Source organism: Balaenoptera borealis, assembly GCF_965194805.1.
Source record: "Balaenoptera borealis genome assembly, chromosome: 10".
Taxonomy (NCBI): Eukaryota; Metazoa; Chordata; class Mammalia; order Artiodactyla; family Balaenopteridae; genus Balaenoptera; species Balaenoptera borealis.
Window position 1 is genome coordinate 79,423,416 of NC_138874.1, and position 12,818 is coordinate 79,436,233.

A 12,818-nucleotide genomic window follows, 5' to 3' on the forward strand; every position below is an offset into this window, starting at 1 on the left:
CCAGTGTAACTTTAAGGAAGTCACATAATATCTCTGGACTCAGTTTCCTCATCTGTAAAATGAGCATATTGGGTTAATATAAAAAAACAGAGAAAAATGTTATAACTACAAGCATGGACTCAGGATTCAGATTTTGTCTTTGTCACTTACTGCTTGTATGTCTTTGGATTTCTCACCTACGAAATGAAAGTAACAGTAGTATCATCCTCATAGGTTTGTTGAGAAGATTAAATGAATTAATACCTGGGAAGCACTTGGCACACTGCTTGACTCAGAGTTAGCCGCTGTTTTAGCCATTGTTTTTTGCTGCTGTTACTATTATGTGCAAGTATTAGAGGTAAATTCTGGCTGATTAAGCAGAAAAGGAGTTTATTAAAAGGATGCTGGTTTACAGAAATTTTGAATTTAGAGAACTAGATTCAAGAGTAAGCTTTTAGGAAAAAAAATAGATATGTATATGTATAACTGAATCACTTTGCTGTAAGCCTGAAACTAATGCAACATTGTAAATTAACTATACTTTAATAAATAATAATAAATTAAATTAAAATTTAAAAATTTTTTAAAGAGTAAGCTTTTAGGAATGAAACGCAAAACCACACCACAAACCTGGAATGATAAGAAAATGTATCCAAGGAGGATTCAACACTAATGTTAGCACGTTGAAAATTTCTGCACCAGAACTCAATTTAACTTTATTATAACCATTACTGTCCTAGTTGCAAGGGACACTAGAAAAGCAAGTATCTGCTATTTTAAACTCCTATAGGAAAAGGGCAGTTTTGCCCAGATTTCCCAGATGTATTAAAAGATCAGATGCCAGGTGGCCCAAATTAACTCAGTCCACTTGTCCTTCATGCTAAGATTTATTGCTTAGAATCATTTACTAAAGGTTGGGTGGTTTTATCCAAGGTCAAGAAGATGGTATATAAAATTTCTTAAAGGCTCTATGGTTCCTTCATGAAAGGCTTAAAATATCTGCAACAGAAGGGACTTCCAAATACTTACTGGGTAGGCTCAGTATCCAGTATTTAAATTAAAGCCACTGGATTTATAGTTAGAATGAGGTCTTTAATTTTTAAATTTACACAGTTGAAGGTCTTCACCTATTTATGTGTGACTTGAGAGAATAAATGGTTTCCAAGTCTTTGATTGGAAAAATAAAAGATCCCAGAGTTCAATGAACAAACATTCATGGCAAACAAAAACCTATATTTTCTCTCTCTGAATGACTAATACATTTGTGCTGCTGGAGGAATTCATCTCACAAGAAGGACGTCAGCCGGGAGAGGAAAGAGCAGCTATAACTCGGCTTTATCTATTTTAAACTCCTCAACTATAAAAATACTGCCTAAAATACCAGCAATCCAGCTCCCAACTATCCTTTCCGAGTAACGGACAGCTATTTCAACCCCATGACTAATGCCCAGCGCCTGTCTTAAAGTGGCCTGGACTTCCACCACTGGTGCATTCCCAGCCCCGTGTGTGGCTCATAGGGCAAATCTCCCCCAGTGCTTGAACTTCACCAGTCAGACTCTTGGTGATCCCCCAAAATACTCTTGGTGAATTTATTTCAATTGTTTACAGAAACAACAGAATTAATCATCTCTCCTACCCAATCATTTTGGCTTATAAGCAGATGAATTCTCCTATATACGTGACATGCACAAAATAGTTTGGTGACATTTTTTAACAATTATAGCAAGAAAGTTGAGGGGGAAATTCTAAAGGTCAATCTGCTGGTTGCCTATTTATTTTCAAGCTATCACACAAAGCTTGTCAAATGAGAAATTCTGGAATAACCATTTCACTATGATGCGATGAAAGTTTGGTTTCCTCAGCATGAATAGGAAAAATACTGCCAAGTTTATACTAAATTTATTCCAATAATCCATTGAATAGTATATCTCCAGACATTTAAGAAATACAGAAATGGCAGGCTTCCCTGGTGGCGCAGTGGTTGAGAATCTGCCTGCCAATTCAGGGGACACGGGTTCGAGCCCTGGTCTGGGAAGATCCCACATGCCGCGGAGCAACTGGGCCCGTGAGCCACAACTACTGAGCCTGCGCGTCTGGAGCCTGTGCTCCGCAACAAGAGAGGCCGCGATAGTGAGAGGCCCGCGCACCGCGATGAAGAGTGGCCCCCGCTTGCCGCAACTGGAGAAAGCCCTCGCACAGAAACGAAGACCCAACACAACCAAAAATAAATTAATTAATTAATTAATTTAAAAAAAAATACAGAAATGGCCTCAGAGGGAACAGCATCAACCAAATGATGACAGTCGACCCAAAGAAGTGGATTGTAGCATGGCAATAGAAATACACCTCTCTGTCAGCAATAAGTATGAGATATGTTCTTCCCCAAAATCTGTATAGTAAAACGATTGGAAATTGGAAAGGATTTTAAATGCAGCAGAGAGTTTTCAATTCAGTGGCATGATAATATTTTCATAAATAAGTACTTAAATGTGTGAATCTGTTATAAGTGATTAGGCTACCACATAACAAAGCAAAATGTAGTAGGAATTAAGCTGATAGCCTTTGAAACCAGACTGCCTGGCTTCAAATCCTGACTTTTCCACTCCACAACCACATGATCTTGGCAAATTACTTAATCTCTGTGGGCTTAACTGTCTTCTGTAAGGTCCGGATAGTAATAGCCCTTAACCCATGATACTGAGAATTAGAACAGTGCTGTCATATACTAAGTGTTATATAAGTATTTGTTAAGTAAGAAAACTTTAAATATGTCTCTGAAAATATCAAATTCATTTTTTTAGGAAATTCTTGGTTGAGATATGCTCATTGAATTCTTATGTTTTTGTTTTTGTTTTTTTTCCTGTAAGTATAAAACATTTTATTTCTCATATTTTTCAGTGACAGTTTTTCTACTGGGTAATCCTGCAAGAATATAGGGGAAGAAAAAAATACAAGAACTCTTGAGGCAAATATTTCAATGTTTAGTAAAATGAAAAGCACCTACTTGCTTGAAGCAAAAAGTAATCAAGGCAAGGTAGAACACCCATATGACATCTTTTTAATTTAAGGCAACATGATTAAATTAGTAGGAATTTTTTAAATGACTGCAATCACAGACATCATTTAAATACTTAAATACTGTGATCCAAAAAGCCTTTGTACTACCACTTATAAAATAATTGAGGGGCTTCCCTGGTGGCGCAGTGGTTGAGAATCTGCCTGCCAATTCAGGGGACACAGGTTCGAGCCCTGGTCTGGGAAGATCCCACATGCCGCGGAGCAACTAGGCCCGTGCACCACAACTACTGAGCCTGCGCGTCTGGAGTCTGTGCTCCGCAACAAGAGAGGCTGCGATAGTGAGAGGCCCGCGCACCGCGATGAAGAGTGGCCCCCACTTGCCGCAACTAGAGAAAGTCCTAGCACAGAAACAAAGACCCAACACAGCCATAAATACATAAATAAATAAATAAATAAATTTTAAAAAATAATAATAATTGAGAAAGTCTCAAGTTAGTATATGTAGAGATTTAACAGTGAAACTAGAAGCTGCTTTACTTTGATTTTTTTGACAAACAACTATCGCGAAAAACAATGTCTTTAAATAACTAACATGTCTTTTGAAAATATACATAGAAAAATATTTGGAAAGGCAGACAAACTTAACAGTAACTATTTCTACAGATGGGTATGATGCGTTGGGGAATTTTTCTTTTTACTTTATACATGACTAGGTTTTATCCAACATCATGTATCATTTTATGGTATAAAAGTTTTTTAAAGTAGAAATTGTAGAAGTTAGCAATGAATACTGATATTTGGTCTTTTATGTTTTCCTTTCTCCAAAAATCACTTAAAGTACGACAAAGAGCTTTGGCTATGCCTAAGTGGAAAGTAAATTTATTCTTCTCCAGCAAATGAATTATTTCAGCTCAATAGTGGTGGATTAGGCCTATCTTTCACTTTGGGCCCCTGAAGTTATTTTTAGGTCATTAACCTTCAGAAAAATAAAGACAGCAGGGCAGACAAGCATCGGTGCTGCTCCTCCCCCAAAAGGACATTGAATTTACCAAGGATTTTTTTTAGAACAAAGGAAAAAAAAAAAAAAAAAAGAAGCTAATGCTACAGCATTTGGACTGAGAACAGCATTACTCTCCACAAAGAGATGCAACATTAGTAAACACCTTTCACCATCTTGTCAGCTTTGAAGACAGATTTAAGTCCCTCACTGGTTACCCCCAAAATTAGCCAGTCCACTGTTTCAAATGTTAACCTTCATGATGTTTCTATTTAGGGGCCCACATTGCCTTGCTCAGTGCATGAAACAGCCTCAATCCAGGGAGGCAAGAAGAGAATTAATAACTATTGAATATATATCACATGCCAAGACCTGTGCCATGCAAATTTGATACATTATCTCCTTTAATCAAAAGCTGATAGTATCTCCACTTAATATATGAAAAACACTGAGGTTTGGGGAAGTCAAGCATTTTGCCCAGCGCCCCACAGCTACTGGGTCATGGAGCCAACTAGTTCAGGTCCAGAACCTCATAGACTTCAATATTAAATCAGAACCCCAGATTCAAATTATAATCAGATCCTTTGATGATCAGGCATTGGTGAGTTTGAATGGCAAAATAATAACAAACCAAAAAAATAGCAACCCTTTATATTTGTCCAGCACTTTATAAGTTTTCACAGTGCTTATCTGGAGCAAGTCGCTAAAACAAGAGCATGGTGTTGAAATTCACACAAAAGAGGGACTTCCCTGGTAGTCCAGGGGATAAGACTCTGCGATCCTAATGCAGGGGGCCTGGGTTCAATCCCTGGTCAAGGAACTAGACCTCACATGCATGCCACAACTAAGAGTTCGCATACTGCAACTAAAGATCCCACGTGCCACAACTAAGCCCTGGTGCAGCCAAATAAATATTTTTTTAAAAATTCATACAAAAGAGATGTCCATTTTTATCCTCTGACCAGTCCACTACTATTACTTGTCATTAAGTATCTTCCTTATTGAGAAATGATTTTGAAAATAGTTGAGGAACTCAAACTAAAGATTCTATTGTTTTCTTCTCTCCCTCCTACAATCCACATGGGATTTGCAGGAAAATGGACAAAGAAAATATGGTGGTCCCCCACCTGGTTGGGATGCTGCACCCCCAGAAAGGGGCTGTGAAATTTTTATTGGAAAACTTCCCCGAGACCTTTTTGAAGATGAACTTATACCATTATGTGAAAAAGTGAGTCTAAAGATTTTTTTTTTCATCTTTCAAGGAAAAAATACTACTCTCTTCACCTTGCTTTCACTCTCATTCTTCTTGGTCAGTGATGGTTTCTCTTCCAATTACCATTCCTCAATCATGGACAAAGTTAAAAACTTCCCAGCTGTTAGTGATTGGCCCCTAATTATCACTGCCTTGAATCATCTCTGTCCTGTTACTGACAGCTGAAACTACCATTGCTGATGACGTTTTAATCTATATTTCAATCCCCCATCTCCACTAGCATAGCCATCTTACTGCAAACTCAACAGGTCTATCAATCTAGAATAACACTACAACAGCCTGTCTAAAATAAGATATTGCTTCAACTTTGAAATGTTAATATGGTTTTATAAAGTGTAAGATTTTCACATTAAAAAATGTGCATGTCATGGCTCAACCGTGTCCCCATACATATTGATCCAGAATGAAATTTCCTTCTACAAATTTGAATGCAATCAACAAGATTAATAACATGGTTTTTCAGTCACTATATAATAAAGGAATAAATTTCCTCAGTTTTAATTCCAAATGATATTTTGCTAGTAAACCCAAAGTTAAAGCAAAAATACAAAATTAACATTTTCGATAATTTACCAAGTAGTGTTTAAAATTCCTAGAAAATTTAATGAGAGTTTAGCTATTTCTTTTCCTAAATGCCAAAATCAGCTGTGTGTGTGTGTATGTGTGTGTGTGTGTGTGTGTGTGTAATTCAGCTCAGTTTCAGAACTACTCTTAATTTTATATAAACAACGTCACTTGGCACGTGCATAAATTACAAGGACTTAATCCTGTAAGAATCTTATATACTGAACATGAAAATGAGCACCAAGAAACACTCGAAATGCAGAGATGAAACATGCTTGAACTCTTTCCTAATGAGCCCAGAAAAAAATAGGTGTCCATCACTGAGTACCGTGGGGTGGCGTGGGGCTGACCTGTGGGTCAGACACCACTGACATAATAGAAGTAGCTTAATGATGCCTCTTCTCCCCACGCGTGTCCCTCACATCTGTGTGGGCCACCCGTCTTACAGCAGCCAGCAATAATGAATTACTGTGTCTGGATTATAGAGAAGAGTTGGGGTAGCAGGAGGGAATAGTATATAAGCAAAGCAGCAGAGTTACAGTGAGAGGGATAGAGTGAGTTCACTGCTACCATGGAGGTGCTGGCCCTAGATCAGTTGTGTTAAGACTAGCATTTACCTTCAGCCTACAGATGGAGAAAACAGGGCTCCCAGGACCATCCTCTGAAACACACCTTCTGTGTTCACCTTTATATCATGGTAGGTGGAAAAGATAGCTAAGAAGTCAGTTTCACAAGGCTCCAAATGAGTGTTCTTGGTTTTGGTTTTAAACATCACTGGTAGATTATGATCAAGTAAAGATAAAAACTATGGAGGCCTCAGAGGCCAACGTAAAGGGCAAGGACAAATCTATCAAGAAATTGTACTTCTGATGACAAGTGTGTTTTCTGGTCCCTAAGATGTTGTATAAATCCCCAGATAATTGTGTGATGAAAGGTCACTTGCTCTGCCAAAAATATACATTCTGGCAACTCAGGCTGAAATGCTACTTGTACATGTTTTCTTTATTTATCCTGACTTTGCCCATGAGTCAGATAACAGATCTGAACCCAGCATGAAAACATGCAAACTATTACACATGGGATGCAAATGCCAAACACGGCAGAGACTTCAGAAAACATTGTGTATGCGTGTGTGTGTGTGTTTTCATTTGGAAGTACAAATGTATAAATATGAATTCTCTCTTATTACTTGTAGATTGGTAAAATTTATGAAATGAGAATGATGATGGATTTTAATGGCAACAATAGAGGATATGCATTTGTAACATTCTCAAATAAACAAGAAGCCAAGAATGCAATCAAGCAACTTAATAATTATGAAATTAGGTAAGATCCATCTCTTCTAGATTAAAAGTGAATCAGACAATGTACCTTTATCTGTTCTTCCATCAAGTTTATCTAATACAGTATATGCAAAATATAGCCAAAATCAGAAATAACAGGTTAGTTCTTTTTCTTGGAAATCAATTTAATGAAATGTTTATTTAACCAACACTATATAAGGTGCCAGACTAAGTTCTGTGAAATGTTCAAAGAAGCAAAATTCATTCATTTATCCATTTCATAAATATGTGCTGGACACTGTTGAAAACATTAGAAGTATCAAGGTACACTTTCCTACACTCATAGTGAGCAATTGGATGTATAAGATTATTTAAAAGAGTTTGAAAAAATAAAAACCAGGAAATGGGGTAAAGTTGTGTGAGGAGGTTGCTACTTTAACTTGATGTATTTAAGAAAATATGCTTCCGGAAAGTAAAATTTGATCTGAGACTTGAATGAAAAGAATCCGCCATGACAGTCAGACCTGGAGGAAAATCATTTCAGAGAAAGAAAGAACAGCAAGTGCAAAGGTCTCAAGATGAGAATAAGCATGATGTGTTAAAGGAACAGAAAGAAAGCCAACATTCGGAAGAGTAAAGAGAGGAGGGTTGAAGGCAATACAGTTGGAGAGTCTTATATTTCATCATTAAGAATTTGGATTTTATTCTAATAAAAAGGGGAAATCACAGGAGGTTTTAATTAGATTCATGCTTTTTTACAACATTCCTCTGACTAAGTGAAGAATGGACTGTAGCAGGGTAAGGACTGAAAGAGGGAAGACAGTTCAAAGGCTGCTGCTGTGTCTAGAACTAGACGGGAGATGGTGGTGCTTGCATAAGGGGTTAGTGGTAAAGGTGGTAAAAAGTCAGATGTGTGATATATTTTGGAGGTTGAATAGACAAGACTGGCTAAATATTGGATTTAGAGTGTGAGTGGATTTATAATTCAGGGAAGAAAATTAGGATTTTGGTCCAAGTATGTGTGGATGTGATAGTGTCATAGAGATGAAAAAGGCTGGGAGAATAACAGGAAAACATGAAGAGCTCTGTTTGGGACAATTTACATTTGAGATGCACATTAGACGTCCCAGGGGAGTTGCTGATTGTATGATATTGGAGTCAGGAGAATGGTCACGATTGGAACGTAAATTTGGGGGTCAACCAAATATAGGCAATATTTGAAACCATGGGATTAGCAGAGGGTTCCAGGACATAACCCTATACAATTTTATAAATTGTATTTATACAATTTATATTTTGTATTTATAAATTGTATTTATGTTCCAGGACATAACCCTATACAATTTAATAAATTGACAATACATGAAATTATCTACGATCTAAAATCTAAACCAGAGAGAACTGCCATAAATCCTTTCTTAAGGAAGCCCAGGGCCACGTGGAAGATAGATTAGTGTGTTAGATGAAAAAGCAATAGCTTGGGGTCAGATGGGCCTCAGCTGAGTGCCAAAAAGTGACTTGACCTCTCTGAGCCTCAATTTCCTCATCTATAAAGTAGGAATAATAATACTTATTTCATAGGTTTATTATGGGGTTGTTATCAAGATTTCAATATGTTTAGCTTAGTGTTTGGAACATAGTAATAGGTCAATAAGTGATAGAACTCTTACATATTAGCACATTCATTAATTCTGAGATGCAGTCTTTCACCTATATTTTCTTCCTGTAACAGAGATGCACTTTAAAACTGAGGGAATCTTAAATTTAATGAATACAGAGAGAGTAGATTTCCTATCATTAGTTTTCTCTCACTTCCTATAGGCTCAAAATAAGTCCTGCATTATCCTTGTAATTCTGTAGTCAGTCAACTACTGGGTCATTTTTCTTAAACTCCTTAGCCATGAAAAGATTGATTGGACTTGGCAACTACTAGTAACCTAGTCATTCAGTACCAGGATTGGATTCTGGAACAGATTCTTGGAAAAAACATAAAGGAGGCTCCCCTTCCACGTATGCCACCATGGATCCAAAAGAGCTCTGATATATGGAAAATGTTTTGGTATGAGAATCAGGAGATCAGAGGTCTAGCCCAGGTTCCTTTGGACAAATCCTTTGACCTCTTTCAGCATCCATTTTATATTATCACCTGATCACGCAGAGTTATTCCAAGCATCCATCATATGAAATAATATATACTAAATTATTTTAGAAAGGGCTATAAAAAGCTATATTAAGATATATTAGTGATGTTTTCAGGAATTAGAAGATTCTCCATTCCTTGGTCTTTCATAGAAACTAAACATCTTAATAGCAAAGGTTATTCTCAAAATAGCTTTTAAGTTGAGATGGATGTAGAATTGGCTCTGGTAGGGAATCAACAAAGTTTGCTGTATCTACTTAATATATTGTTACACACTGGAGCCTGTCAATACTTTTTGAAAATAGACGGGGTATGAACAATGAACACAATCCATTAAAAAATAACAGTATCTTCTGTGAATTTCAATGTCTTCATCTATAAAATAGAGACAAAAATATACCTACCTCATGGGGGGGATTATGAAAAATAAAGGAGATAATGCATGTAAAGCTCAGTGCCTGACACATATTAGATGCTCTATAAATGTTTGTGGATGGTTACGATGATGGCAGGAGGGTGCAGAAAAGGAAGAGGAAAAATATGACAAAGCATTTGGAAAGAGAAAGTTGGTGGCCAAAACTCCAGTTAAAGTTCAGGTTGGATGCCAGAAGCAAGGTGATGGCACAGAGTGACTTTGAATTTTCATGAGTAGGATAAATGGAATGTGAAATAGCAGAATAGACACCCCAGGGCCAACCTCACCTACTTCCACTCTGCCTTGGATGTTGTCAGAGAGAGAACCTTTCTTGTAGAGAAGAGGTTGGTTTGTTACCTCTCCTTGTTACAAATCTTTGGTTTGTTTTTAGCCACTGTCTCTGAGGGGATAGATAAGGTTCTTATCCGGAAAAGACCCACAGGTGTCATATCGTCCTCCTCGTCATCAAATATCCACTGAGCATCCTCTAAATGCCTGGCTTCTGGCGACGTTAAAGTCGTGCCCTCAGCTTTGGAGAGAGAGTTTTCCGTCTCCAAGCAATTCTGGGAAAGGTGCCTGACAAATCACACAGATTTAAAAACAGGATATGGAGACTCCAGCCTCCCCCTACTGGTAACTGACGGGCCCCCGAATGATCAAAAATATAATTTCTAAATAAATAACATCTTGGAACAAAAGGTTTAAGTTAAAAAAAGAAAAAAAAAGAAAAAACCCTGAAAGATCACTTTATCGACCCTTCCCTCCCCCCAGAAAAAAACACATTGTTAGGACAATGTTCAACAAATGGAGATGGACCTGTTACATGTCTGATATGTGGTCCCTGGTTCTTCAACAAAGCATAGAGGACAGCTAGGACAGAGCTCAGCCTGGGCGAGGACACCTGCCACACAGCTGAGAGCCACTACTTCCAAGGAATCAGAGCAATCTCCCACTCACCTGGCTGAGCACTTTTTACTCAGGAGGAATGAGTGGTTTCCGTTAAGGGAACTTTACCCATTTTTAATAACTTTGAGTTATTACAAAAGTCACATGGCCTAACACACAACACACAAAAACAGCCAAAAAACAGTAATACAAGTTCAAACCGTTCCTTCATTACCCTATTGCCTAAAGAGAATCACTGTTGAATTTTTATAGTCTTTCTAGATTTTCTATAGTTTTAATCAAAATGGCTTTCTCATATACTCATTTTACAGTCTTTTTCTTTTTTTTTTTAACCCAGCAGCATAGTGTGAACTGGTATTTTCAACCATCAAATACTCTATGTTACTATGTTTACTCTCCTATGTTACTATGTTTATTGACCACAGAGCATTCTAGGTTATGAATGCTCATCTTTTCTATACCAGTGCACCCCAGCCAGGAGAAATACTGTCCCCCTAAGGGACATGGAGAAAGATGAAGAGGCATTTTTGGATGACCTAACAGGTGGATTTTGGCATTTAGTGGTCAAGAACCAGGGATGACAAACATACCACGGTATACAATGAGGAAATGTCCAGCCCCAGAGTCAGTCATCTCAGCTGAGATACATTAAACCAGTCCTGCATGATGGACTGTTTTGCTCATTTCCAATTTGGGAGCTATTTTAAATAGTAGCGGTGAATAACCTTATACAAAAATGCTGATGCTCGTCTTTATTTCTAAGGACACTCCCCTAGAGGGGCATTATTTGGCCAAAGGTTACACACACTTAAGACTTTTGATACATTTTCCCACATGTCCCCCAGAAAAGTTGAACCAACCTACACCTTGCCAATGAAGGTATCCACCAACTGGCTGATAAGCAACACTGCACAGTGGAAGAAACAGGGATTAAACTGAATCCAGAGGCCAATTTTAACTCTCAAAATCTACAAAATCTTAAGCAAGTCACTTATATATCTTGGAGTCTCAAGCTCTTCAACTGTAAAATGGAAACAATACCTATTCTGCCCATCTCACGGGCTCCTTGTGTCGGCCAAATAATATGTGAAACTCTGTTCTGTATAGGGGACTTTCATAGTGATCATGTCAGAATAGCTTCTCTATTTGGTTGGAAAAAAAGGGAGCACCAGGGGTTGCAACCTCAGATACCTCCAGGGCAGGATACAAGAGTACACTGAGCCAGGTGTAAAGACCTCAGGATTGATGATGTATTAGGGAGTGCCGAGGAGTCACAATAACTAGTGAATCTACATATACTCTAAAGACAGCAGACGCAACTCAGTTTCAAATATTTTTTTTTCTTTAAAAATGCAGAGCCAAGGTTGACAGAACTTCCAGTTTCTCAAAAGCAGCTACAACTTTCCAAAACCAGTTTAAACACTAAGACGACCAAACGTTCCATATCCACAGGCCATATCAGGTCCCGGGCCTGATATTTTCCATTTCAATTTCAATATATATTTTCATTTTCCATCTTAAACCTTAATCGAGCAAAGACTCTCACCAATCAAAATGCCTGCTGTTTTTGCAGAAATGGGCGTCTGTTAGGGGTCTGTGCCAGCGTGGACAACTGTCGATTATTTGTTGGGGGAATCCCAAAAACCAAAAAGAGAGAAGAAATCTTATCAGAGATGAAAAAGGTCACCGAAGGAGTTGTGGATGTCATTGTCTACCCAAGTGCTGCAGATAAAACCAAAAACCGGGGCTTTGCCTTCGTGGAATATGAGAATCATCGGGCAGCTGCCATGGCCCGGAGGAAGCTTCTGCCAGGTTAGGACCCCTCCTCAAAGAGGAGACTTCTCCACTCCATCCTGCCTGCCTCAGGCTGTTGTCCTCCTTAGCAAAGGAAACAAACGCCTGTTGTTCGTTTTTTTTTTGCTCTTTATCTCTGGTTATGTTACATTTTTTAAACTCTTGGTCTTTCTTATTTATCTCACAGTTGATTCAGTTCCCTGAAGTTTTCACAGATTGGGTTCTGAAAACTATTCACTTTGTGCATTAAATCCAATGTACATTGCACAGGAGAAGTCCAGAACTTGAAGTTATAGCAACCCTATACTGAATCTTTAAACTGAAGAATCTCCTTAAAAGTAAATTTATCAGTCAACAGTTATCTTTGTATATAGTTTTTGTTATCAGGCTTATTAGAAATAGGGTATATGTTATCCATTATAATGTAGAAATAATAAATATGCAAGTGA

The 12,818-nt window shown here is 37.8% G+C and overlaps 1 protein-coding gene across 5 annotated transcripts in view; it reads left to right on the forward strand.

The window, feature by feature from the left end:
- A1CF (APOBEC1 complementation factor) overlaps positions 1-12,818 on the forward strand; it is a 100,647-nt gene that overhangs the window by 42,532 nt on the left and 45,297 nt on the right. For 3 of the 5 annotated variants that reach the window (XM_082408716.1, XM_082408717.1, XM_082408720.1), the window contains 3 exons: positions 5,088-5,222; positions 7,027-7,157; positions 12,149-12,387. In XM_082408716.1, the coding sequence (XP_082264842.1) occupies positions 5,088-5,222; positions 7,027-7,157; positions 12,149-12,387 (505 nt within the window). Of the gene's footprint in view, positions 1-2,877; positions 3,014-5,087; positions 5,223-7,026; positions 7,158-12,148; positions 12,388-12,818 lie in introns of all 5 variants that reach the window. The other 2 variants (XM_082408719.1, XM_082408718.1) reach the window with 1 other exon arrangement.